This window comes from Thamnophis sirtalis, unplaced genomic scaffold (assembly GCF_051295495.1).
Source record: "Thamnophis sirtalis isolate CommonGarterSnake01/CBP01778 unplaced genomic scaffold, rThaSir2_p1.2 scaffold_8, whole genome shotgun sequence".
Lineage (NCBI taxonomy): Eukaryota > Metazoa > Chordata > Lepidosauria > Squamata > Natricidae > Thamnophis > Thamnophis sirtalis.
Genome location: NW_028261388.1, coordinates 43,837,777 through 43,864,251, shown reverse-complemented (window position 1 = coordinate 43,864,251; position 26,475 = coordinate 43,837,777). Strand labels below are relative to the sequence as shown.

The 26,475-nt window shown below is 33.1% G+C and overlaps 1 protein-coding gene across 12 annotated transcripts in view; it reads left to right on the top strand.

The window, feature by feature from the left end:
- ROBO2 (roundabout guidance receptor 2) overlaps positions 1-12,520 on the top strand; it is a 688,225-nt gene extending 675,705 nt beyond the window's left edge. For 11 of the 12 annotated variants that reach the window (XM_087721517.1, XM_087721514.1, XM_087721515.1 and 8 more), the window contains 4 exons: positions 1,856-2,011; positions 4,020-4,265; positions 6,978-7,178; positions 9,009-12,520. In XM_087721517.1, the coding sequence (XP_087577643.1) occupies positions 1,856-2,011; positions 4,020-4,265; positions 6,978-7,178; positions 9,009-9,010 (605 nt within the window). In that variant the 3' untranslated portion in view covers positions 9,011-12,520. The remainder of the gene's footprint in view (positions 1-1,855; positions 2,012-4,019; positions 4,266-6,977; positions 7,179-9,008) is intronic. The other variant, XM_087721521.1, reaches the window with a different exon arrangement.
- The last annotated feature ends 13,955 nt before the right edge of the window (positions 12,521-26,475 follow it).

Below are 26,475 nucleotides of genomic sequence, written 5' to 3'. Positions count from 1 at the left end.
ATTTTTAAGTCCATAACAACAAAATAACATTCAGAAGTGGCTGCGGGAGATGCAGTGAATTATAAGAAGGAAGGGGGTACAGCATAAACAATGAACATAAAAAAGCAAAAAGAAACCACACATTAAGGAATCATATAAAATATCAACAAACTTAAAATGTTAAAAACCAAAAACGGATCCCATTCAATTGGACTTGAATGGAAAACTGGGGAGGGATGGAAGAGATCTTAACAGTTTTTGTAGAGAAACAAAGTTGGTCTTTATCATATATCAGGAAAGAATATTTCAGACCACAGGGACAGGCACTAAATATATATGATTCCTAAGTCCCATGAGATTGCAAAATTGAAAAGGGGGAACCTGGATCAATAGCAATAGCAGTTAGCAGTTAGACTTATATACCACTTCATAGGGCTTTCAGCCCTCTCTAAGCGGTTTACAGAGTCAGCATATTGCCCCCCCAGTCTGGGTCCTCATTTCACCCACCTTGGAAGGATGGAAGGCTGAGTCAACCTTGAGCCGGTGAGATTTGAACTGCTGAACTGCAAATAACAGTCAGCTGAAGTGGCCTGAAGTACTGCACCCTAACCACTGCGCCACCTCGGATCATATTTAATATAGTAAATTCTCATTTACTGACTTACTGTTCAGCAACCATTTGAAGTTATGAGGGTGCTAAAAAAACATTGAAATCATTGGCTGATCACCATTACTGTCAGGATGCTTTGTCCTGTGCATGATCCATTGTTTTGCTCCACAACCTTGCAGTTCAGAGTGATTGGAGAGGAAGGGATTACAAAGGAATAAGCAGGCACACAGTGAGGAATACACCAGACTGTTTGCATAGCATGTTCATGGCTGCTAGCAAAATGCATTGCTTTCAGTGTTAATTCCCTATTGTGTGCCTGCCTATAATTATCAATATTACTACAGAGACATAATGCATAATGAATAATAATCAGTTTTCCTGTTTTGGGGTCCAAACTGTCCAGATCAGTTTATGTCCAGTTAATAATTCCAACAATATATCATATTATAGGTATGATCCAGGTATTGATGGCTTTGATGTTGTTTCCACAATTCATTTTTGTCTGTAGCAGTTTTCTATTTCCCATTGCTATATCTGTGCTAAAAATTCTTATGGTATTTGTCAATGACTAGATTTCAATTACTGATTTTTCATAAAGCTTCAGATCATCCACATAAAGGAAATGTGAAATTTTATTAGCATTTGTTCTTTGATAGCCAATTTTTTGTCTTCAAAATCACTGAAAATGGGATAATTGCAATGATAAATAAGAAACGATAATGAATTGCCCTGAAAAATGCCTCTCCTAATGTTGACAACTCCATATTTTTCATTTCCAATAATAAATTATATCTTTGACTGCTTCATTATTTTTTCTATAAACGTTCTAAAGTTTTTACTGATACCAGTTGTTTCCAAACTTTTGATGATCCAACTTTGTGGTAATGAATCAAATAGCTTTTTATAATCAAGCCAGATATATGTCAATTGGTTTTTCCAAACCATTTTATAAATCAACGCTTGACCTTTTGTACGTCCACTTCTTCTATTATTTCTTTTCTGTTCTACTGGAATGATGCTGTTTTCTTCCAAATAATCTTGCTTGTTCTCTGCTATTTATACCTTTGAATAATTTGAGTATTGTAGGCAAGCATGCTATTGGCATTATTAATACATGGTTCATTACGCCGTTAGCCTGATGCAGTGCAAAAGTTTGAAGGTTCTCAGAAAATGAAATGCTGCCCTTGTTACCTTTCTGGTAGTTCTTCCTATAAAGCAACATGGTAAATAAAAATATTTTAAGAATGTTTTCCTTTTTTATTTTAGGCAAACCACATTCCGCTTCTCAGAAACTTCACCCAACCAGCCCATTTTCTACTGATAGCAATACTAGCATAATCCAGAATCAGAGTCAAAGGCCTAGGCCTAACCCTACCAAAAAACAGCCATCCTTGCCTCATCGTAGAGAAGGCATGGCAGATGGTAAGTTCCCTGGTTTAAAACTATTTCAGTGGCATGTGAAAAATAAATCGATTGTTTTTGTTACAAATGTTTATTAAAATACAATTAGTCATATAATTGTATGTTTTCAACTTTGTTCAATATCAGAAAATAACAAATTAAGATTGGGCTTGGTATGTAAAAATTGTTCTATTGCAAACTTCGGAACAATATCCAGGCTTTATGTAGAACTGTTATTTATTCATGTATACATTTAAAAATTAAGGCCATTGAAAAGCTAAGTTTTAAGTCAACTGTTTCTTTTATATTGTGTTCTTTCTGTCACACAAATACAGTCAATATGTTCTCTGTGTTTCAGATCTGCCCCTATAAAGCTTACTTGGTCAATGAAAGCTGAATATCCTCTTTAATTCTATACATTTAGAGATTATATCATATTCTCAGATTTTTGAAAGGCACTTGCCTTTTTAAAAAGCCATGTACTATAATTGTATATGCATATGAAAGAGACTTTGGCCACTTATTATATGTATTTTACATTAAGGCTTGCATGCTTTTGTAAGAAATCCAAGAGGTATTTGGTGCATAATTACCAGCACTCTACAACGTTGCTTTATAAACCTTGAGTGCAGCTAAAACTTGCAAAGCCTCACATACACAGATACACTTCTCTGCATCTCAACAAATTAGCCTAATCCTTTCAATATTAAATTATTGACTAAACTTAATATGATTGCTTTTATATCAATTTTTCATTATATCATTCATACCTATAAAGAAAAAAGTTTCAACAGTTTTTATTTGTCTTGATCCATATAATGGTAGAGGCTATATCTTCGAGCAAATAGGTATAATTCTGGCTTTGTCCAACATTATATCAGAAAAGAACTGGTTGCTGAAAGTCAAGCTCCTTTGTAGACTAACCAGCATTTCTAACACATGCTCATTGTCATTTTTGTCATTATATACGTTAATGAAGATGTTTTAACAGATTGTGTGTGATTAGTGCATATTTTTCTTAATAATACTATAAACTATTTTTAGTAGACAGGCTATATAATGGAAATGTTCTTCATGAGAAAACAACAATGGTTGTTTCAAGGGCTAAAAGCCATGGTGGTGCAGTGGTTAGAATGCAGTACTGCAAGCTATTTCTGCTGACCTGCTGCTAGTTGTTAGGCAGTTTGATTCAAGGTTAACTCAGCCTTCCATCCATCCAAGGTCAGTAAAATGTGGACCCAGATTGTTGTTGGGGGCAATATGCTGACTCTGTAAACAGCTTATAGAGGGCTGTAAAGCACTATGAAGTGGCATATAAGTCCAAGTGCTATTGCCATTACTAAAGGCTACATTCTAAATTTTTAAAAAATTAACTTAAAGAAGTTCATGAAGTGAGAATTCTAACTATCCCACTTAACCTCCCACAGCTCCATTTATTGCTTGGTTGATGTGTTGAATAGAATAAAGAGAGACCAAAGGGAAGCCGAAAAGGGAGAATTATTTTTTTTCAAAGAATGTCCAAATACTTACACTGACCACAGAGATTGCCTTAACTGAAAACATTACTATAAAAGTTCCATTTTACAGGTTTATTTGTTTTTGTTTTAAAAAAAGAAAAGGCTCCTCTGGGATATTGGGTCTTCCTGAATGTGTAGATAGTTTGGCAACAATTAGGGATGGTCCTCCACTAGTTTTTTTCTGTTTTTTTTTCTTTTTGCGGGAGAGAGATTGTCCTGCAGTCCTGAGATTTCTTGGAGATCAGAAGCAAATATCCAGTCTGCTTAGTTTTATCAAACTCAGCTAACATTAACTAGGTGCTTTTATAGGTTTTGCAAATGTGTAATAAGAAATATAGATTATATCGGCCAACTAAAATTGTTTTTCTGATAAAATACATCACCTGACTAAAAGCAGTAAATATATATAAAGCTTATAATTTTAATAGACAATATTAATAAAGCCCTTCATTTTTTGTTATATAGTTTAAAATATTTCAGTGAATTTTATAAAATTATTTACATTTTTTTAGATCTTCCACCACCACCAGACCCACCTCCTGGTCAGGGAATAAGGCAACAGATAGGTACTGGCCAACGTGGGGGTTCAACAGAAAGAAAAGGAAGCTCTTTAGAGCGACAGCATACAACCAACATAGATGAAACAAAGAGTTCTTTGGATCGGCAAGCTAGAACTTCACTAGAGTGGCAACGGCAAACCCAGGATTGGCTAACCTCCACAGAACTTCAAGGCCAGCAAAAGCAAGCCTTTGGATCAGGTGTGTAATTGTACATCTCAGGGCAGCTTAGGCAATTCCTTAAACCCGTTATAATGTACTATTAATTTGCTTACAAATAGTGAAGGTCAAGGCTTACGTAGCAACAAAGGATGTCAATTGGCATTTGACATCCATTGTTATTTATTCTTGCAATGGTGAAGTATTGAATGCATCTAACTGCTAACATTCTGGTTGCATGCTTTCTTTTAGGAATTAATAATGCCATTATTCTATGTACCTGAAGCATTTATTTATTATCTGAACAATTATATTTAAAGCATATATTTGTTGTGCTTTTTAAGCCACTGATCTAGAATTTTTCTATGCTTAGTCCACTAAATATCCTCATGTTCATTAACAAACATTGATTCATATATAATTCAGATAATTCAGAACAGATTTCAATTATGAACTATGAACTAAATATTTAAATATTGCTTTACCACCATCTTGTTTGTTTTCTACTGGAATCAATAGAATTTAAATGTATTAATCTTAGTGGAATTTTATTTCTAGGTGATATGTTTTCTCCAATAATTTTATTAAGTATTATATTAAATATATAAATCTAATATAAGAACTTAAGGCAAAAATAGATTGCAAAAGAAACAGAAATATTTAAGTTTAGAAAAAGAATCAACTACCAAGAAAGAAGTAGTAAGAAAAAGAAATTTCCACCTTAATCCCTAGCAAGTATATTCATCATTAACAACTTATCATTGTCTCTTAAAATACAAACAAATGCATTTTCATCCTACAACTCATTCTATTTTTGTAAATTCATCTCTACATCTTCAACATTCCTTATTAATCAGCAGGGGTCTAGTAAGAAAGAAAGAAAACCCAAGAACATAATTATATAGTACTCCTTTCCATTTAATCAAAATACCCTTTATCTTCCCTTAGTAATCAAACTGTAATCCAAATTAACAAATATTACAAAAATTAAGAATTATATCAAAAATAATAATATTCATTCAAGATAATGCTGGAGCCCATCCTTAGGGAACTTTTCTCTAGCAGTTTTTATTTTTATTTCTTCTCTTGGAAATTTTGTCATCTTTATCCAAGTCCATGGATAAAGTCCTGGTCAAGCAGAGAACCTATACTGTTTTAGATAAGTGACTGTCTAGTCTCTTCTTAAAAATCTCCAGTGAAAGAGCACCAACGATTCCTGAAGGCAAGCTATTCCACTGCTTAATTGTCCTCAGTATTAGGAAGTTTCTCCTTAATTCCAGATTGCTTCTGTCTTTGGTTAATTTCTCATTAATATCTGCTTTTGATTCCTGTATAGAATCAAAAAGTCATGCATTTCTTAAACCCAAGAAGCAAATATTTCTTTTAAACTATAACCCTCACCACACCCCCGCACACACACAAAATAAAGATTTTATAAAGCTGAAAACACATGATTTTCTTTCTTTTTAAATAGATTAAAGAGAGATTCACAAAGTGACTGGTAAATTTGCTGTTCCAAAGATTTTTAAATCTTAAAGGAACAATAAAATAAAATAAAAGTCTGAAGTGATTAAAAATGTGACATTGGTCGAACCTTAAGACCAGGAAAGGCTGCATTTATAGCTCAGAGCACAGTGGAACCCATGTGTCCCAGCTGACTGCAATCGGCTGCAAAAACATCAGTCCCTGACATCTACTCATAAAAACAGGTCTCCAAAATACGAATGGTTATTCACAACATGTTCCAAAGAGAATTTCAGGAATCTAGATCTAACATGCAGCAGCTTTTTAGGCTGTAATCTTTCCTGCACTCTGCAAAGCAAAGAAAAATGTTGGACATTGGTTCACTTTTCCTCACCAGAAGCCTGGGGTTTTATTTTTAAATTGTAACAGATTCTATAGACATATGTTAAGAAACATTGACTGTGATCTTCTAACAGAGCTCAATATTAAAACAAAGGAAATGTTTATTGGTAACATTTTAGTTTTTGTATATGTCAATCAAATAATTTACCAAGTACTAAATATCTTTGGAAATAATACCAAGTAAGTAATTAAAAATATGCTGATTGTACAGTTTTTTTATCTTAGTTAATTTTTTATCATAATTCTAGCAGTGAAAAAAAGCATTTTTGTACACTGAGCAACAATAGTTACTCAGTAATCAACTATTATCTCTGCAAATTGTGCATTTTTTCTATTTATTTAAGGCAGCATGTTTTGTTTTCATTATGAGCAGTTTAATTTTAGTATGAATATATTACTGTGTTCCTTTGAGCAAAATGTAACTCTTAATTACTGCCTGAACTAATCCTTGATATTTCCTTGGCAAGAGTTTTTTCAGAAGAGGGTTATATCTGCTGGAGAGCAAATAGTCCAAGGTGACCCAGCTGGCTTTGAACCTAAGCAAGTCTAGAATGCATGCCACTCATATTTCGAGGCCAGTGCCTTAACTAATGCACTAAACAGGCTTATTTTAGCAAAAGGGATGCATATTTTTCTCCTTCCACAGATTTAGTTATTTTAAAGTATCAGGCAAGTCTATTAAATTCATTTGTACATTTAGCTGTTTTGAATGATATATATGTATATACATTTCCAATTCCAAAAACCTAGTACTTTCTCAATTTTTTGAAACTGAATGTAAGATTTCATATGCATAGGTGACTCTATTAATTCCTAATATACAAGCCAATTTCAAAATTTGTATGTGTGAATCACACTGTATTCAAATTCTTCTCCTTGTGTTTTCAGAAGAGACATTGGTGCCATATAGCAAGCCTAGCTTCCCATCCCCAGGTGGTCACAGCTCTTCAGGTACAGCATCTTCTAAAGGATCAACTGGACCCAAAAAAGTAGATGTCATGAAAGGAGGTCATCAGCGCAACATGAGCGACCTCATTGATGTAGGATATATTGGATTAAACAGTCAAGGACAGTTTTCTGATGAATTATGTAAGATTATTTTGCAATCAAGCAAATAAAAATGTTTAAAATTAGAATAGAAGGAAAACATTTACTCTTCTGTGTTAGTGGATAGTCATGGGAAAACTATCGTTAGCAACATATCAATCTATAATATGATGTAACATGTTTTACATGTTTAATAATGTAAATAACAATATTATGAATTTAATTTATACACATTATTTTCTATCTGAATGTTAGTATAAATAGTAATGTGCCATATTTCTCGGTCAGTGAATGTTCTTGTTTAGTTTTCTTGGGTTTGTAGGGCACAGTGTTTCATAAAACTATATTATAGCCTTGTTGTTATATAAGCAAGAAACAAACCAGTATGTAGGAAAAATGAAAAGCCAAAAATACAAGCAGACAATACAAGTTAACTTTCTATAAATTTATAACAGATAACCAAGGAAAATAACAGCTTCCACTAATGTTGTGACTTTTAGTACAGGAAGCTCCCTCTATATAACATAATTGTTTAGATTCTTAGATTCAATCTTCCAGGCCTTTTTTTCATTAGTTAAAATTATTGAAAATAAAATAAAACACACAAAAATATACTGATAGCTTAATTGATACACTTATTTTCTTTCTTCTAAATCTTTTTTAATTCCATATGGTTTTGCTATGTTTAATATAAATTTAATATAATTTAATATTAATATAAAAAGTAATTATTCTCCTCATTTTCTTACATATATACATTTTAAATATATAATATGCATGACAGAGAAGATGGTCATCTAGGAAGGAAGAAGAAAACACTTTAATCATTTTCTCTAAGTATTTAACATTTCTGAACAGTAAACTTTTATCAACAGTAGAAAACTACTGCTTACAGCATATAATTTATATTCCATGGTAAAGGGTTACACACACACACACACAAATCTAAAGATATGGGAGGAATTTGCTCCCTTTAATTTGCTCTCTCCCTTATTTTTTATCAAAATAGAATATTTATATAGGATATATAAATTAATAAACCTAAAAGCTTGTGGGCATATACCAAAATGTGAACTTTTGATAATATTACAATATACTTAGTAACAATGAAGAAAAAAGCTTTCAAATGTGCAAATGGGAAATGCACTTATAGTTTTGTGCAATAGAGAACAGACTAGACATAATTGCATTTTCCTAATTTATGTGTAGAGAAAATGTATACAGCCTGAAAGAAAAAACACAAAATACTGATAATAATAAGGGGTACTTTATTTTGTCCGTAAATGATTCAACTGAATGAACTTTTTGAAACTCATGAATGACGATGTAAAAAAATGTCTATTTCAGTCCTACATATAAGAACCGTAATATTTTGGGGATAGGATCACAGTTGCTCTCTTATAGGATATTTTCTCTCTCATTATAAAACTTTGAACTGTATAAAATAACACTGGAAATGTGAAGTAATATAGCTCGGATGCATATTACATGTAAATTTCATACAATTGGGTCATAATTATTCAATTATTATTATACAAATTAGGCTAATTTATTTTCCTCAGTTAAAAATCTATTTTAATAATAGTTTTGCTCTACTTCCATGCCTCTTTTTTCCAGAAATTTGAAATATTAAGAAATATGCAGAGGTGTTAGATTGTCCAAAGTTTTTACTCTTATTAAATTACAATTACTTCTCCCAATATTAATTTCAAGTATCAAAATATTGTAATATTTTTAATTCACATGCGTTAAGTTTAAAATGTTATTTTAATCTATATTTTTGATCTATATATGCTTAAATCATAAAACAAATGCATAAATCTTTAAAGTGTCTTAAAACATTATCTCGTTCTTGTTTTTTTTGTTTAACAGAGTAGTTGAAAAGAAACGTCTCCAGCTGCTTTCAAGGCCATCAAGTTTCAACTCATGGAAGTGATGACACTAAACAGTGCAATGAACATTTTCTTTATTTATGTACTTACTATTAAAGGAACTGTAAATGCAATGTAAAGAAACACAGCCACACATATCCCGCAGATACTCAATCATGTTCTTCTTTTACACCTTTCACTTTTAACTCTTTCTTATTAAGCATATATACCAGGAAAAAAATCATCCTGCAGGATGAAATAAATTTCCCTTGTACATAATTTCTTTTTTTTGCATTGCTATGCAAACTCACCTTCATTTAGCTATGTTTATATTATTGTCTGTCCTTCTTGGTCTGTTGTACTATATGTGAATTAATAGGCTGTGGTGCCATATAATAACTTTTAATTGTGTAACATTTTATGTTTGAAGTTTGCACTGCAATTTTTGTTGGTGATAAGCACAAAACGTTTATGCCTCGTGTCATGAAGAAGAAGAAGAAGATTGAATGTGAAAGGAGTCTATGTACTGTAAGCTATGTTGGATAATGCTGGATGTAATGAACTATGTTAGGTGGTTTGCCATTTGGGTGTAGAATTAGGAAGATGACTGGCAAAACTGATGTTAGCAAGCATTGATTGGGACATCAGGAATGGAATACCATCTGAAATAGCAAGCAATGTTGCTTTTATCATTAAAAGAAAAAGGTCAAATGATAGAAGTATCAGTTTCAAGATCAGATTAGAACATGAAAGCCTCCTATCTTCTTAGTATCAGTTTTTCATTTATTCAGTACAGTTGCACTCACTACAAAGGAAAGAAGTTAAGATGTTTCACTAAAGCTGTTTTATACTACTTTTTATTTTAGAAAAGAGTATTATAATTGATTTGCTCTTCCATCTGGTTAGAGATCCAGTATGAACCATATGAAGGTAGAGAAATACTTAGCAAGACTTAAAAGATGCAATTATCATTGAGATATCCAAGCTGCTTCCAAAAATCTACAGTATTCATCTTTTCAATACGTGCAGTAAAGATGAAGATGTAGAGCTATGTCACTTGAAATCCATGATCTAATTTTTCTTATGCAACTAACACATAGTTTTGCTGTATTATTATCTGAAACTGTAAGACATTTAAACCCAATTCATTTGTATTTAAATCTTGGGTTACAGTAATTGAAAAGAAAGATATGGCATATTCATGCTCAGTTTTAAATCAAGGTGTTTCTTTTTACCAATTCACTACATTACAGGAAACTGGTTTCAACAAAGAAAAGAAGACATCTTTGACCTATTTTTGATGACTAAATTTCAAGCCTCTTCTTACAAAAACAATGCATGTTTATACACTTTTTAAATAAACCAAACTTGCTGTAAGTGGACATTAACAAAAGCATCCTGTCATCATTAATTTTCATGACTTTCTCCAGCTACTTGCCAGTTTTTCACATCTTTGTTAGAAATATTATACATGTATTCCAATGCATTAAATATTTTATTTGAAGTTTACATCAAAAAGCTTACCTTATTCATTCATATCACTATTACAAACATTCATATATGCAGTTAGTTCCTATTGTTTATACTTTGCCTTGATTTTTATATTATTGTTAAACAAAACACTTCTTGATTAGAAATATGCATTCTTTTTCATTACATTACTTGAAGAATGTGATAAACTAAAATGTTTTTAGTATAAATGGTAAATCAATATTGCAATTATTATTTCTTTTTATTTTAATTTAGTTCAGAATATTGGCAAACCATAAACAAAGAAAGATGCATTGATTCAGAAGGCATGGAAATATGTAAAATGCTCAATAATTGAAATATTGGCCAGACATAGAACATTCATAAATGTAAAAAAAAACATTTTTCTATCCTGAATTCTGTATATTAAAATTGAATATATATATGCTAGTATAAGTAGAATGGATACAAAAAACTCTTCATATAGTTTCATATAGTGATACAAAAAGCTGCTTTGAAGAAGAAAATAACTCATTCTACTTATAGCCTACCAAAAATCATGATACAGCTATGTCTGGTTTGGAGCAATTTTTATGTACCTGTAGGCAGGGACTTTTCAATTAAAGACTTCACAGCACCAATCATTTAAAAGTGACAAAGGATATTGAATTCGTATCATACATCACCTTAATTCTTACACATTCCTTTCTTACTGTGAAATACTGGACTTGTGGTGTACTGGTGTACTAATAGCTAGGATATGGGACACAAGTCCATTGCACAAAAACATGTAGCTACCAAAAGTCTTTTACAAGATTTGACATAACCCATGTATTCAAATGTCAAGTAGTCTTTGCCAATATTATCTGTGAACCCCTATAATGTTAGTACTTAGGCACCAAATCTCATGAGTTTTCTTGTGAGAAAGTCACATTGCCAACAAGGTTTTTTCCCCTTAACCTCAACTTGAGAGATTTCTATGACTTAAACAGGCTTCAAGTTACAATCAGAATGTATTTGCCTTGATTCTTGTTGCAACATGCAGTTTTATAACTGAAAACTTGTGTAACTTTTTTTAATTCACAGAGTGACTGCAACTAACATCTAGGAAAAAGTAGGTATGTATTGAAATTACAGGAAAATCCAATTTGTAGAAATTCAGTATGCACATTGGTGCATAACTGTTTACAAGACAATTTTTGTATTTTGGACAGTTCTGGCACTATACATTTGAAATCCTATTCCAAAAGAAAATATAAATCAGAATTTAAATAAATGTCCAACATTCACACTTAAATTATCATGGATTGGATTTAAATTTCATTTACATATTACAGTAGAATTGTAGCCATTTCAATAGTTAGATCCATGGTATTAACACTAGTATTTATCCTTTCTGTCCTATTTGAAGTTAATAATTCCATGGCTATTATCATGCACTTTCATGCCAATCTTATTATGTAGCATGCTAACAGTACTGAATATGCTCAAATATATTCCTCTTGCTAAATTGAGTAAGCTACAAAAGTGGCTTCAAGCATACATTTCCAAGTACTGTTAAAAAAGCAGACTTAATGGCTTATCCTATGTGCAATATGTAAATGATAGAGCCTTCAGAAATCTATTCAAGATAATGTGATATATCACAAGTTTTCAAGATGCAACATAAATTTAAAGGAATATAACAGTATTTGATATTGTTATATTTGATAGCTCACTGTTTATACCTTGAGTTTTATATAGTATGATCATCTTAAGTATTTTAATTGGTTTTTAAAAACGTGTTGAGCTTTGGTGGAACACCTTATTGGCCAATTTTTCTTCACAATACAATGTGAACAAAAGTAGCCATCCCACACTCTTAGTTAAATGTCTTGATTTTTTTTTAGTTCCAATTTTGTATCAATAAAAAACAATCAGTTAAAAATATGTAGTGCTATAATATCAGTCTATCTTCACTATTATAGAATTTTATTTACATCATTCTTAGGATGCTTTAAAAAAATTAATGTTTAACAGATGATATTATTTTATATCTTCTTTCTCTCCCTATTTCTCATTATGTAGTGAACTTCAAATAATCACAGAACCTATTTTTTAAAATGTGTGATTTGCCTTTTTTCTTTTTTATAATTGAAGGAAACTTTTTTATAATTGAAAATATTTCTTATTCATAATGTGTCTAAAGAAAAGGAATGTGGTGGCAGCTCTTTAAACTGTTTTCTAATTTTTTTATATAAAATGATTCAGTTACAACAGTTTTTTCAGTCACATACACACAAAGAAGATGACCTCTTAATGTGTTTCATGTGTTAGTGAAGCAAAGTTTAATAGGCATAAAGTTGGTTAATCGTAATGTTAAGTGTGTATTGTATATCTACTGGGGAAAATAAACTTCCACATTTCAAAAGAAATTAAAGAAATTTTATTTAATACTCTCAATATATGACTGCATGAACATAACATTGCAACTTTATTCCTAAGATGTTCTGTTGTATTTTTTCGTATATATATCCCCCTCTTCCCATTCACACACACACACATTTTATATTCTTAACTGATTTGGAGGAAGGAAGGAAAAAAATACTTCTGAGGAAAAAATGGAAAATAGGGGGAAAAAACTTCAACAAAGGAAAAAAGTGTAAAAAGGCAGTATGAACAAGCTAGAAACCTTGAATGTATTCTTCTGTTTTAGTATATTAGTTATTGACGTATACCTTCTATTATGCATTAATTAGAATCGCACACTGAAAGCACCAATATCACACAATAGGAAAGGAGTGACAAAATAAGATAATGTGAAGGACTCAAATTCTCCCTTTTATCTCTTCTGTAACTCATTTACCCAAGGCATTTTAAGGGAAATGAATATTATAACTAGTTGGCTTCATTAACTTTCAGAACTTCCTATAAATTGCTGGTGACATTTGTTCTAAGTAGGTACAGACAGAGCAGGGGAAATTGGCTCTCTGTACTGATTCTGTCTATCCATGGTTACAATTTTGTGGGAGTACGTACCCAATATTCTCCATATTACAAATAAACTTTACCAGCACAATTGAGAACGATTGGTTTGGGAGCAGGAGGAAAGGAATAATGCTATTCTTTAACATATAGTAAGTATCTCCATCAAAAATAACAGGTTGTAATTATATAGTAACTGCAGTTGTATCTGGTAAAATTGGTAAGTGGCATGGTTATTAAGAGAACCATGTGATGGTGAGAGAAAGACAGACTATGAAGACTGCTATGAAAATTGACTACGGATCCCATCAGTTAATGAATTTAACTGTCAGGGTACAGGAAGAGAGCTTTCTCTGCCACTGTCCCTGTCCTCTGGAGTATCCTTTTTCCAAATGTGAGGCAGATCCCCACTTTCCTGGCCTTTTCAAAGACTTTGAAGACCTGTCTCTCCCAATTCTCATGGGTCTTACAGAGTAGTAGGCAATTTTTTTGATGATTAGTGCTTTGAAGCCCCTTCCCATTCCTTTAACTTACTCTTGTTTTTATCTTTCTCTTTATATCAATGTATTGCATTTTATATGCTTTTTATATTTTAGAATAAAGAATCATTTTGAAAGTGAGATGGGCTATATCTAAATTTGATAAATGAATCTACTAAATAAATAAAAGTATAAGGTAGCTCTAGCAGCCTTGCCTGGTGAAGGCATTCGTAGCATTCATGTGCAAATTATTATAGTCAGTAATATAAAAACAGGTTTTTTTTAACAAAAAAAGATGTAATACTGCTATCGGTAATTTAATCCAGTTAAAAACCTGTAATCCAGTGGTGAGCTAGCAACCCAAAATTGGTCATCTTGACTAATTTATCCACTTTAAGTTGAACTTCTATGAAGCGCAGGACTAGTACACTTTTGAAACAGGGCTAATTGTATCTTTACTAAAAACTCTCTGAAGATTAGAACAGTACATCAATAATGACTGGTTAGTCATTACACAGAACAGCATAACAGAATTGGAAGGGACCTTGGAGGTTTTCTAGTCCAACCCTTTGCTCAAGCAGAAAACCTTGTACCATTTCAGACAAATGGTTGTCCAATCTCTCTTTAAAAACTTCCACAATTTCTGGAGGCAAGTCATTCCACTGGTTAATTGTTCTATCAGGACATTTCTTCTAGTTCTAGACTGCTTCTCTCCTTGATTCTTGTCCTGTCTTCAGGTGATTTGGAAAATAGGTTGACCTTGTCCTTTTTTTTTTTTTTTTTTTTTTGCAGCCCCTTGGATATTGGAGTACTACTATCATATCAACCCTAGTTCTTTTTATTAAATTAGATATACCCAATTCCTGCAACCATTCTTTGTATGTTTTATACTGCAGTCACCTTTCTTGCTCTTCTCTGCACTCTTCCTAGATCTCAACATCTTTTTTATATCGTAGCGACCAAAGCTGAATGCGATTTTCCAAGTGTGGTCTTACCGAGGTGTTATAAAGTGGTACTAACACTTCATGTGTTCTTGATTCTATTCCTCTGTTAATGCAGCCTAGGACTGTGTTGGCTTTTTTTAAGCAACTACAGCACACTATTGGTTTATATTTAAGTCCACTAGGACTCCAAGATCTCTCTCTCAGTTACGACTATACAGAGTAGTGCATTTGCAAAAGTCAAGTGGCTTTTCCTGCAGCCTAAAGTAAAATGGCCAAGGAAGTGGTACCCAGCAAATGGAGATATTTAAGTGGCTCTCCAGCAGCCTCTGGTGCCCAGTAGGAACTGGGATGCTACCAGTTCTGGCCATATCACCAGTCATGTGGCCAATGAAACACAGTAAATTGCACCTTTGGTCAAACAAAAAAGCATCAGAAGAAAGAAATGTTTCTTTAAAACTGGCCCAGATAAGGAAAACTTTAAGTCAACTCAGGTATGAAGAGAAGTCAGTGTCATTAGATGATGCTGGAGGATATAAGAAGAATGCTATTAGAATGATTTAATGTTATGGAATCCTAGGCCAATTTCCCCAAATTAGGCTCTTCTATTTCAACTCTCCTATTTCACTCTCTAGGTTTGGAGATTATTACTAGATTCATACATGATTTTAGGGTATGTTTTATCTAATAATTGCCTACTGAATAAAACAGCTGTGAAAGAACATTTTACTTAGCGAGTGGAGTCAACTATAGCATGCAAGCCAAAATTAGTTTCCAGAAACCATCAGTGCTGTTTTTCCCCATTTCATTTAAAGATAAGGACTAAGCAACTTCCAGTAAATGGGTAAAATATTTATAGGATCTGAAAAGAGAGCAGAGTGTGATGACTTGTAATACACAGTAGAAAATAAAGCTTTATCCCTTTGGGGGTACATCCTATGACCATTATATTTTTTTAAAAGATGCATCCTTTAAGTGGAAAAGACATATGCATGAATACTAAGGCAGAAACCCTGGTTCACCAATTCCAAATGATAAGCATACATGACCCTGAGGTTTTTATAAAAACAAAACCACTGCATGAGAAAAGCCCTCCCCCATTCTCTGCAAGGGAAACAGATCTGGAAGAAACAGTCAAGAGAGTTCAATATCTCATATAAACACATGCCAATAACACCAATTACACATGTTATGTAATTGCAAAAGTGAGCCTTATACTAACTGCACTTTTCCTCCAAAATAAGGAATTATTACTTATGTCCAAATATGCTCCTAACAACTTGGTCACATGACTATGGATTCCTAGTAAATTTGAGGGACTATTTCTCTCAGATCATATCTCTCCATCACATCAAGTTATGTCTTCCCAGCCCTACGATTATTAGGGAACATCATCTGGCAGGGCTCAGAGAAAGATTTTTCTGTCATGGTGCCTGCCTTTACAGCATCATCCTCTCCCACCCCCCACCTCCCCAAGAGATTGCATTAGGCCCAAATGTGCTGGCTTTTTGCAAAGCTTTAAACATATGGTTTTGTCACTGCCTTGAGGATGCAGATGGGTGGCCAAGCGCAGGAGGTGTTAATCTGATGGAGTTTGGTTTTTTAACCTTGGCTGTTGATTATATTAGCACAGGTTTTTATATTGTTCTGTATTTTTCTATAGTTTTCAATTGTTAACCATCCAGAGTCATGAATTTGAGATGGCAGCCAGATGTCATGATTAAATGCCTGATTAAGTATGAACTCTCTTAGAACCATTTGATTTTACTATATGGATACTTAGATTGCATATCTAGACAGATAATTGTATCAAATTATAATAACTTACTTTTATTTTGAGTAGAAGCATAGTTTTTCACCATAACGTTGTTATTTACCCCATGCCTACAAAGAGATTTGAATAAAATCTCCATAAAGGCAATTTTTAAAACTCCAAGCAAAGGGCAATTGGGAAGTATTTCTTTAAATATTTGTTACATTTTTGTTTTCTTAAACATCAAAGGAATAGCCAAGGGTGTTCTTATCTGGTTTCTGTCACAGCTCCATTCAGTTTCCAAAGCTTTTCATTATCTACACAAAACCACTGAGAAATATACAGCAAGCAAGAAATTTTGGAGGTCGGTGTTGCCAAGATGCTGACAGTGCCCAAGTTTATCTCCCTGTAAAATTTTCATGTACACTGGCAACCTTGAATGCCTATTTGAAATTATTAATGAGATGAATAAGGGATAAATTGAAACTATTACATAGGAATATAAAATGTTATTTACCATGTGCTGGAAGGCAAAATGTACACATAACTATCCTTTTCAACAATCTTCTAAAATCACCAGCACTTCAATATTTTTACAATCCTGAAATTGTTTTAGTTCTAATCTTTTCCTCAAAATGTCTGACAGTTATGAACTGTCCTATAAACATTGTTTATTCCAGAGTAGCAGATTCCCCACCCCCTACACACACAGGCAAATTCCTGTTCCTAAGATATTAATCCTCCGAAAGGATTAACATTTTCCTTACTGAAAATTGGGAATTAAGTCCACACTTTATAGAATATAGGCATATAGATCTAGCTCTGGTGATAAAATTTGATGTCAAAAATACAGCTGAGCAAATACAAATGTACTTTTCAAATAGACAGCTATTTGAAGTTAAAACTGCCAAAACATCTTAAGTGAGTGAGATTCGAACAGTTCGACACAATGGTCAGATATTCCCTACAATGAGCATCTCTGCATTTGTGGAGCGGCAGAGGTAGAAGACCTGGCTCACATCCTATTTGACTGTTGCTTTTATAAGGGGGTGAGAGACAGGTGCCTTGGTCTATATACCAAAGGAATAACCCATTGGGATCCCCATATCAAAACAACTTATCTTATGTGCAGCAAAAATTTGAAAATAACATTTATCACCGCACAGTACTCAAAAACAAAATGGTTCGGTTGAGATCTGCATATGTGGGACTGATTAGGGTAGATTGCAGGGGTGATACCAAAATATAATTTTATTATATTTTATCTATATCCCAAATTATTATATTTTATTCCAATTTCATTTTAGATTGTATTTTATCTAATTCTATTTTAAATTGCTTTTATCAAATTTTAGTAATTTGTTTCTGGAACTCTGCATTTTGATATGGCCCAAGGGCTAATCAATAAATGAAAGAAAAGAAGGATGTCAAAATATACACAATGGTATTATGTCACATTTTCATACTTGTGTCCTGACTTTAGGCATATACTGTATGTAGATCCTTGATGCCACAGGACACTTCATTGTTTTCCTTCCTTTTTCTTCTATGAAATCTATGGTGGAGAATCATGAAGTTTTAAGAGAAAAAAATATGTTTTTCCCCCTGACAGAAATGTGTAGTATTTTTAATGCATCAAAGCTTACTGAACCTTTCTGGAAAATACTCTCATTATGGATTTTATTGTCCTAAAAATAATTATATTTGGTTGATTGGTGCAAGTAAGGTAGCGTGACTAATATATATTTTCCCATGAGTATGTTCATTTTTTATTTGATAAAGTAGATAAGAAAACATTCGGACTTTAAATAGTCATCTACAACCAGATAGGAATTGCACAATGCTAACAATTCAACACTTACAGAAAGTATGATTGAGCAGCAATAGTATGTAAAGACACATTTTTATTGATTGTAACAAAAGTCTGTAATTTTTAAAAAGTTGATTATTGCATCTACACCTTTGAGTAATGTGCTAGGGACCACATTCTAAAATATAGATAGGGCCAGAAAGTAAAAGTGAGTTAGAACTCATTTTTAGAGCATGCCCTTTTGTTTATTTTGTTTCATTTTTATCATTAGTTTTGTTTCATTAATAAAAACTAATTTCCTCCTAATGGGTAATAACTGCCTGGAATAGACAAAATGTCTGAGTGATAAGATGACTAATGCTAACACAAATAGTTTGGTAAAGGATACAGTAGACTAAGACAAAGAGCAAAATAAGAATAAAAATAAATTCAGAAAACTTCAAGGGAAAAGTTCTGAGTTATAGAAGGACATTAACGATCCCAAACAATACCCATCACAGTGATTGAGAGATTCATATATTTATACTAGATATCATTTCTAGATTTTAGCTTACAAAGTTGCTATAAAACCCAACTCCTAGTTGTGTTCATGTGATACATTCTGCTAAAACAGAAGTAAAAAGATGCTAATGTGGAAGCCAAGCCCTGCAACAAACTCAGAGGTATACTTTGCCCCCACAGCTATACCAATAGTATTATTACAGGACCCAACAACTACTCATATAAGATTAAAGATGCATTCACATGCCTTTCCTGTAATGCGATTCATTCCATTAAGTGCTAGTGTAATCAGAACAAACATTAGAAAATAATTAAAAGATACAAGTTTAAAAAATTCAGGGCTCAAAACAAGTACAAGTAATATGAGAAATTTCAGGCTCAGGGACATTCTACTGCAGATGTCAGAAGAACCATTTTGGAGAAATAAGATTTCAAAAATACCACTGAACTCACATGTATCAAAAAGGTTTATGCAATCTCAAAAGATCTCAGCAAATGGTGTCACAAATCTGGAGATTTGTTGAATATCTAAAATAGGGATGGGCCACTGATACTAGCCTGTATCCAATTTGCAATTAATGGAACCTATTTAAATACCCACAATTCAAAACAACAACAACACATTAATGAAAAGTTTCAGATCTACTTACTATAACAATATCATGGCACTGCCATTCCTTGCCTATCACATACCAGTTTTATATACAAAATCAAAAAGGATAATATTGTATGTCTGCTAATTGATAAGGATCAATCTTTATGCGTAGGATGCATTTGTATTTATTTTATAATAAGTCTATTTCTAATTTTATTTACATTGATTATGCTACAGTTAAGTATTTCTCATGAATTTTATGATGAGCATGAGACATTAATCTTGCCCTAAGCTTTCTCAATTAAGAAACAACAAACTTTTGCACATTGGGGCACCTCTATGCACTCATTTAATTCCTCTACTCCAAAAACCACTAGTTGCCAGTTATGTTCTAGATGTTATTCAAACTGTTGGGTGTCACTTTTAAAGCCTTCATGATTCCATGCCTGGTTATTTACTGGGTTGCTTTATTTTTATTTAGTATTGTTTATTAGATTTCTTCCTAGTAACATTTGCCCACCTTGATAGAATAGGCTCTTTATATAGGCCCTTGATCCAACAGCGCCTTCTTTAGGGTGATTGGACATTTAGCTTCATAACTCGCCCCCACTTCTGCCTCTTTGGAATAATATGTGCTTTGACATTTGAAAACCTTCTCGGAAATTAATGAATTAGCTTTTATATTGGGGCTGATTTGCCACAACTATCCCATCTGAGAAGTGATTGGTTTTAATCTTCTAAATAAGTACCAATCTTGTGTTAATATGTACAATTTTGTTTTTAAATCTGATAAATATTGTTTTAATGCCAATTAAGTATTAGGGAGTTGTACACCACTAGAATAAGCTAATTTAAATGGCATATATATCCTTAGATTGATAAATAGATGACAGGTGATAAATAATAGATGATAGATAGAAGATAGCTAACTAGAGAGAGGAGCTAGCTAGTTAGACCAACAGATGATAGAAGTATAGAGGGAGAGATGTATGTGTGGGAGAAAGAATGATTCAATAAATGTCATGCTATGTTTTTCTATGAACTCTTCAATTTTATATGCAGTATATGGAAACCAATTTACACAATCTTCCTTTAAATATGTGAATTGCAAACCCTATTTTGTTAATTATTTCTGAATGTTGAATATTATTGTAGAACCTATTATATATAATTTATTTCATTAACCTAACATTAGGAAATTCTTATTATAGCCAACATATCTTTATATTTAGGGTCTTTAAATGAAATGTATTATCTGCTTATTTTCAGTTTGCCAAGTTGGTGACTCTCAGTTATTTGTTGTAGACCTCTTCAGTTTTTCATTACTGTGACAACTGAAGTCAAATTACAAACCACTAATTTAAAGAATCTTGCATCAGATAAAAATCTGAGAACATAATTCATATTTTGATATTAATAGTTATCCATATTTAGTTTCAGTCTCAAGACAGAATTTTAAAAATATTTTCACAATCTCATTCATTCCCCCCCCCACACACACCCCTAATGAGCACTATGTCATCATTTCAGTCAAAATAATAAGATGCTGAGCAAGATATCAAGTAATAAATCACTATGTAGCTTGGCATTGATTAATTGGTTCTGGATTGCACTAAACATCTAGGAAGCTTTTGAGGCACCTGGCTAAAGAATGGCTACAGTTGCAGGCTCTCAGACAGGCATTCTGAAATTGCTTAAAGAATTTGTTGATGAAAAATGTTCATTGTTGCTTTTCACAAATATGTGAGCAAAGCTACGATTGGAATTTTCCTTTTCTGCAGATGCAGAAAGAAATACAGAAAGAAAATTTCACAGTTTATTGATATGTGTTTTGAAACTGTTGCTGATCCTTAAGAGACAGTTAATGTATGTAATTTATGCAAGGTATACTAACTTCTTAAAACTCCTGAATATATACATCGAACAAATGCATATACTGTATATATATATTACATTCATTTATAAACTGCTATGGCCAACAAATACATTGATAAAAAGATGGGACTGGAGATTTACTTAGCATGGTAGAAAAATATTTTAAGCATAAGGGTCAAAAAAGCAGATGGGAACAGGTGAGCATAACCCTCCAGTGAGTGAAAGGCAATTCTGTTACAACTCATCAACCATATAAAGCCATTAATCTAGGCAGAAATGTTAGTTACAAAATGCTCTGATTTCATATTTGAAAAATAGATGATGGATGGATGGGTGGATAGATACATAACTGATAGATAGAAATATATAGATGATATATGTACAGGTGTATGTATGTATGCATGTGATATGTGCATTATATGTATCTACATATCTGTGTATGTGCGTGTGTATGTATGCATATACTGTATGTATGTATGTATATATCTCCTGATGAAATCATTCCTATCTATTCATGTATGTGTCTGTGTTTATGACTGGCTTTAATTCAAAGAAACAGGAATTCTAATGAAATCCATATTAAAATTGTAATGAAAAAACATCCGAAGCAGCCCACACTAGTTCTCAAGTAGAACATCAAAGACAATGGCATCATTCCAAAATATTCAGCTAATGGACAACTGCCAAAATAGTTGATGTACTCCTTTAATGCACATAAAACGTTTTAATAGAGGTCTATTCAATGCTCTTGTCTAAAAAAATTGTATATTTATTTATATATATTGGCTAACATCAGTTCAATTATTTCATACATTCTCATATTGTGGATTTGTCTAAAATATAATTTTCCTGTACGTGTTTTTAAAGCTTGTGATGTTACACATATATTGTCTCACTTTGTTTCCAAAAAATTATAATATAATTAATCTTATCCAATCTAATCTAATCTAAATTAGATATACCACTAGCCCACTGTCTCTTCTGTTTATCTAACAATGGATAGGATCATAACCACACCATCTGTAGTTAAAAAAGAGCCATGGTGGCACAGTGGTTAGAATGCAATATTGAAGGCTACTTTATGCTGACTGACTGCAATTTGGCTGTTCAAATCTCGCCAGGTTCAAAGTTTACTCAGCCTTTCATCCTTCTGAAGTGGGTAAAATTAGGACCCAGATTGTTGGGGGCAATATGCTGACTCTGTAAACCACTTAGAGAGGGCTGTAAAGCACTGTGAAGCAGTATATAAGTCTATATGCTATCTGGGTACAGAACTTGCTCCCTTATCTGAAATGCATATCCATTTTCACATTCACTCCTTCCTTAATTGCAATGCATTTTTTTTTGCAAGGCAGTCTACCTGGAGCTGCCCTTGAATACCACATCAAAGCTATATATAGTCCAGAATGCAATAGCATGGTAAATCATGACTACATTACATGTATACAAACATCTCGAGCCCTTGTGATCTCTAGGCTGGAATACTGTAATGTGCTCTACATGGGGCTGCCCTTGAAGAGCATCCGAAGACTACAGCTAGTCCAGAATGCGGCCGCGCGAGTGATCGTGGGCGCACCACGGTTCGCCCACATAACACCGATCCTCCGTGAGCTGCACTGGCTACCTGTTGGTCTCCGGGTGCACTTCAAGGTCCTACTCACCACCTATAAAGCGCTCCATGGTAGTGGATCTGGCTATTTGAGAGACCGCCTTCTGCCAATTACCTCCCTGCGTCCCATCAGATCGCATAGAGTTGGCCTCCTCCGTATTCCATCCGCCAGTCAGTGCCGACTGGCGACTACTCGGAGGAGAGCCTTCTCTGTTGCGGCTCCGACACTATGGAACAATCTCCCCGTGGAGATTCGTACCCTCACCACCATCCAGGCCTTCCGCACAGCCCTCAAGAACTGGCTAACCCGTCAGGCCTGGGGATAATCTTATTTCGCCCCTCCCGAATGCTGAGTGAATGTTGAGTTTTATTGTCTAATTTACTTTGTGCACATTTCTTTTTTCGTATTGTCCTACACTCCCCTTCCTTTTTGATTGTAAGCCGCCCTGAGTCCCCTTAGGGAAAAGGGCGGCCTATAAATAAATAAAACAAAACAAACAAACAAACATCTCCTAAATGGGTGGCATTGATTCTGGATGCAAATAAGGTTCTGAGTGCAATTCAAAGTACTAGTTGTCACTTATAAAACCCTTTCTTACATAGGTTATGTGCAGGACTACCTTTCTTCCTTTGTTTCCATCTACCCTATATGACAGTGATGGGGAAACTTTTTGGCACCAAGTGCCCAAACTGGAGCACCGGAAACCCAAAGACCAGGTGGCCAGTGCGCATGCGTATGTAGGCCACCTGGTCTTTGGGTTTCTAGGGTGTGCATAGACACTGGTCAGCTGAGCTTCAGGTTTCTGGTGCTCCAGCCTGGAAATCAGAAGAGCAGCTGGCGATTGCGTGCATGCCCATAGAGAGGGCTCTACATGCCACCTATGGCATTTGTGTCATAGTTTTGCCATCAGGGCTATATGACATGATTGATTGGACTCATTTTGCATCTCACAATAGCAACTAATGTGGTCATATAAATAATATAAATTAAACAAAGAAACAGATAGCAATTTTGTACAGTGTAAAATGTGGTCTTTGATGCATTAGCAACCCATTGTTCTATAAACTATAAACGTGTTTTAAATAAATAAATAAATATCTTTAATTTGAACAAAACAGTTGTTGAAAACCAAGGGAAGTTTGTACTAGAAAAGGCAACAAACTTCTAAACCTCAGAAATAAAACCACATTCCTTCATTTCTTTAGCAGATTCTTTTGTATGCATAAACAATAAAATCAGCCTCTGATCTGTTGATCTAAACTTCCAGTAACACCAGCCACTACTGCCATGTGTATTGGCAAGAAGTTGCAAAATACTAGTTTGCATAAGGCTTAGCTAAAACTTTTCAAGGCCTTTAGGTGAGCACAGTTCCCTAATAATTGTAGTTTTTTTTTAAAAAAAATCAAAGTATTGCTAAGACATAGTTATAGGAGCGGTTAAAAATGAAAATTTTCTAAGCTAAATAAATCATGCTTTGTTTTTTGCTTTGCATAACTCCAACTTCTGAAAAGATTCTAGTATCTTTCCTCTTAGCAGCATTTTTCTTGGCAGCAATTATCAGGTGATCACTTTTAAGTTTTTTCCTTCAAAAGCTTCAATTGCTCATTCTTTTTAAAAGGCAGAAAACATACCTCCCCCTCCAAAAGGCAAAAAACCATGTCTTTTTTTTCTGGTCAACTGGATTTTTTTTAATTTTAATATATTGAATGTGTATCTCTCCCCCTACTCCATAGACTTCACCTCTTGATAACCCATCTATTTTATTTTATTGCATTCTTTAAAAAAAACTAAATTGCTGCAGCTAATCAGTTGGGAAAAGTAATAAACCTGCTTCCAGAATTTATTGCCTCTACTTTTAAAATAAGCATATTTCCATCAATTAAATTTTTAGTTCTTAATGATGATTGTGGTTAGTGTATAGAATTTAGGAGATTTTGCAAAAGATAGAAAATAAATTTAGTTCAGTTATAATGCACTTTAGTAAATCACCAAAATAAAGCTCTCTGTCCTTTGACTATTTACAATGTATATATATTTTCTCCTACACTTGTGGAATGTTCTCCTAGATAGGTGAGTATAATGCAATTTTTCTTGTACAATGCATTCATTTTGAAAGAATGCTGCAAAAATATTTGGAGGAATTGAATTTCTGTGTTAATAAAGATACAAATTAATTAATTAAGGCACAAAAACAATGTTGCACTTAAGACTATCCTTGTGTTAACTCATTTCCTATTCCCTAATTTGGTGACTTATTATGAGAGAATACTGCTACAGAAGTATTGGAATATTGAGATATTAAGAACTTTTGACATAAATATAATTAATAGTAATAATAACATATAAGACCAGAGAGAGATAATATATTTTCCCAAATAATAATATAACCATACAATTTGAAAAAATGTTACTGACATATTTTGAAGAAATATGAGTAGTTGTATTTAAATAATGTAGGACTGAAATTTGTCAACAGAGAAATCTAAATCTGCCTGTCTATCTTGTCTCTCACTCTCTCATCTATCTATATCTAAAATGGTATAGGCTTTCCTGCCTGAGGAAGAGGTTGGACTAAAAGATCTCCAATTCTATTATTCTGTTCTGTTATCTATCTATCTATCTATCTATCTATCTATCTATCTATCTATCTATCTATCTATCTATCTATCTATCTATCCATCCATCCATCCATCCATCCATCCATCCATCCATCCATCTTCTATCTATCATCTTATAATTAAAATATAAATAGTTACATTAAGTCATCTGCCAAGTTCTGATGAGTTGTATTTATTACAATTTTTCCACCATACACGTTCCATTGACATCTTCTAGTAGGTGAGTGATTTTAGATTGCAGTTTGATTACAGAAAGATAGACACTAAGCAAGATCATTAGAAAATCTGACATTGATCAGCCATAATATCCCATATTACTTCTATAGCTTAATGTTTAAACATAAATAATACTTAAAGTCTGTATATCAAATCATATTGAACACAAACTATTTTATTCTAGTAGCTATTATTAACACAAAAACTAATCATCGGTGACCCTAAAATAGTTGGCATCAATGTTGGTAATTATTCTATTAGCAAAGGTGAAGCAGAGTATTAGGTCTGCCACTATGTGGCCAATGACCAATGCATTATCTAGAAATGTGAGCTGACCAAAAACACGGCACTGTAACAATCACTGAACTACCACTGTCAATACACTGTTGCTTCAAATATGAATTTATTGCACACATAAGCTGAAGTATTAATGAGGACAAATTTTATTTACAGTTGTGTGAAATCACCCCAGTTTCCTCTGCAAGTGTTTTTCTTTGGTGGATGTTTCCATTTTGTTCTTTGGAATCTGAATTGCGAAGCATAACAGCAGAAGGTAAGTTAAAAATTATGGATACCCTGGAAAATGTATAAGGCCTTCCTATGATTTGAAGTAAATAATCTGTTTAATAAACAAGA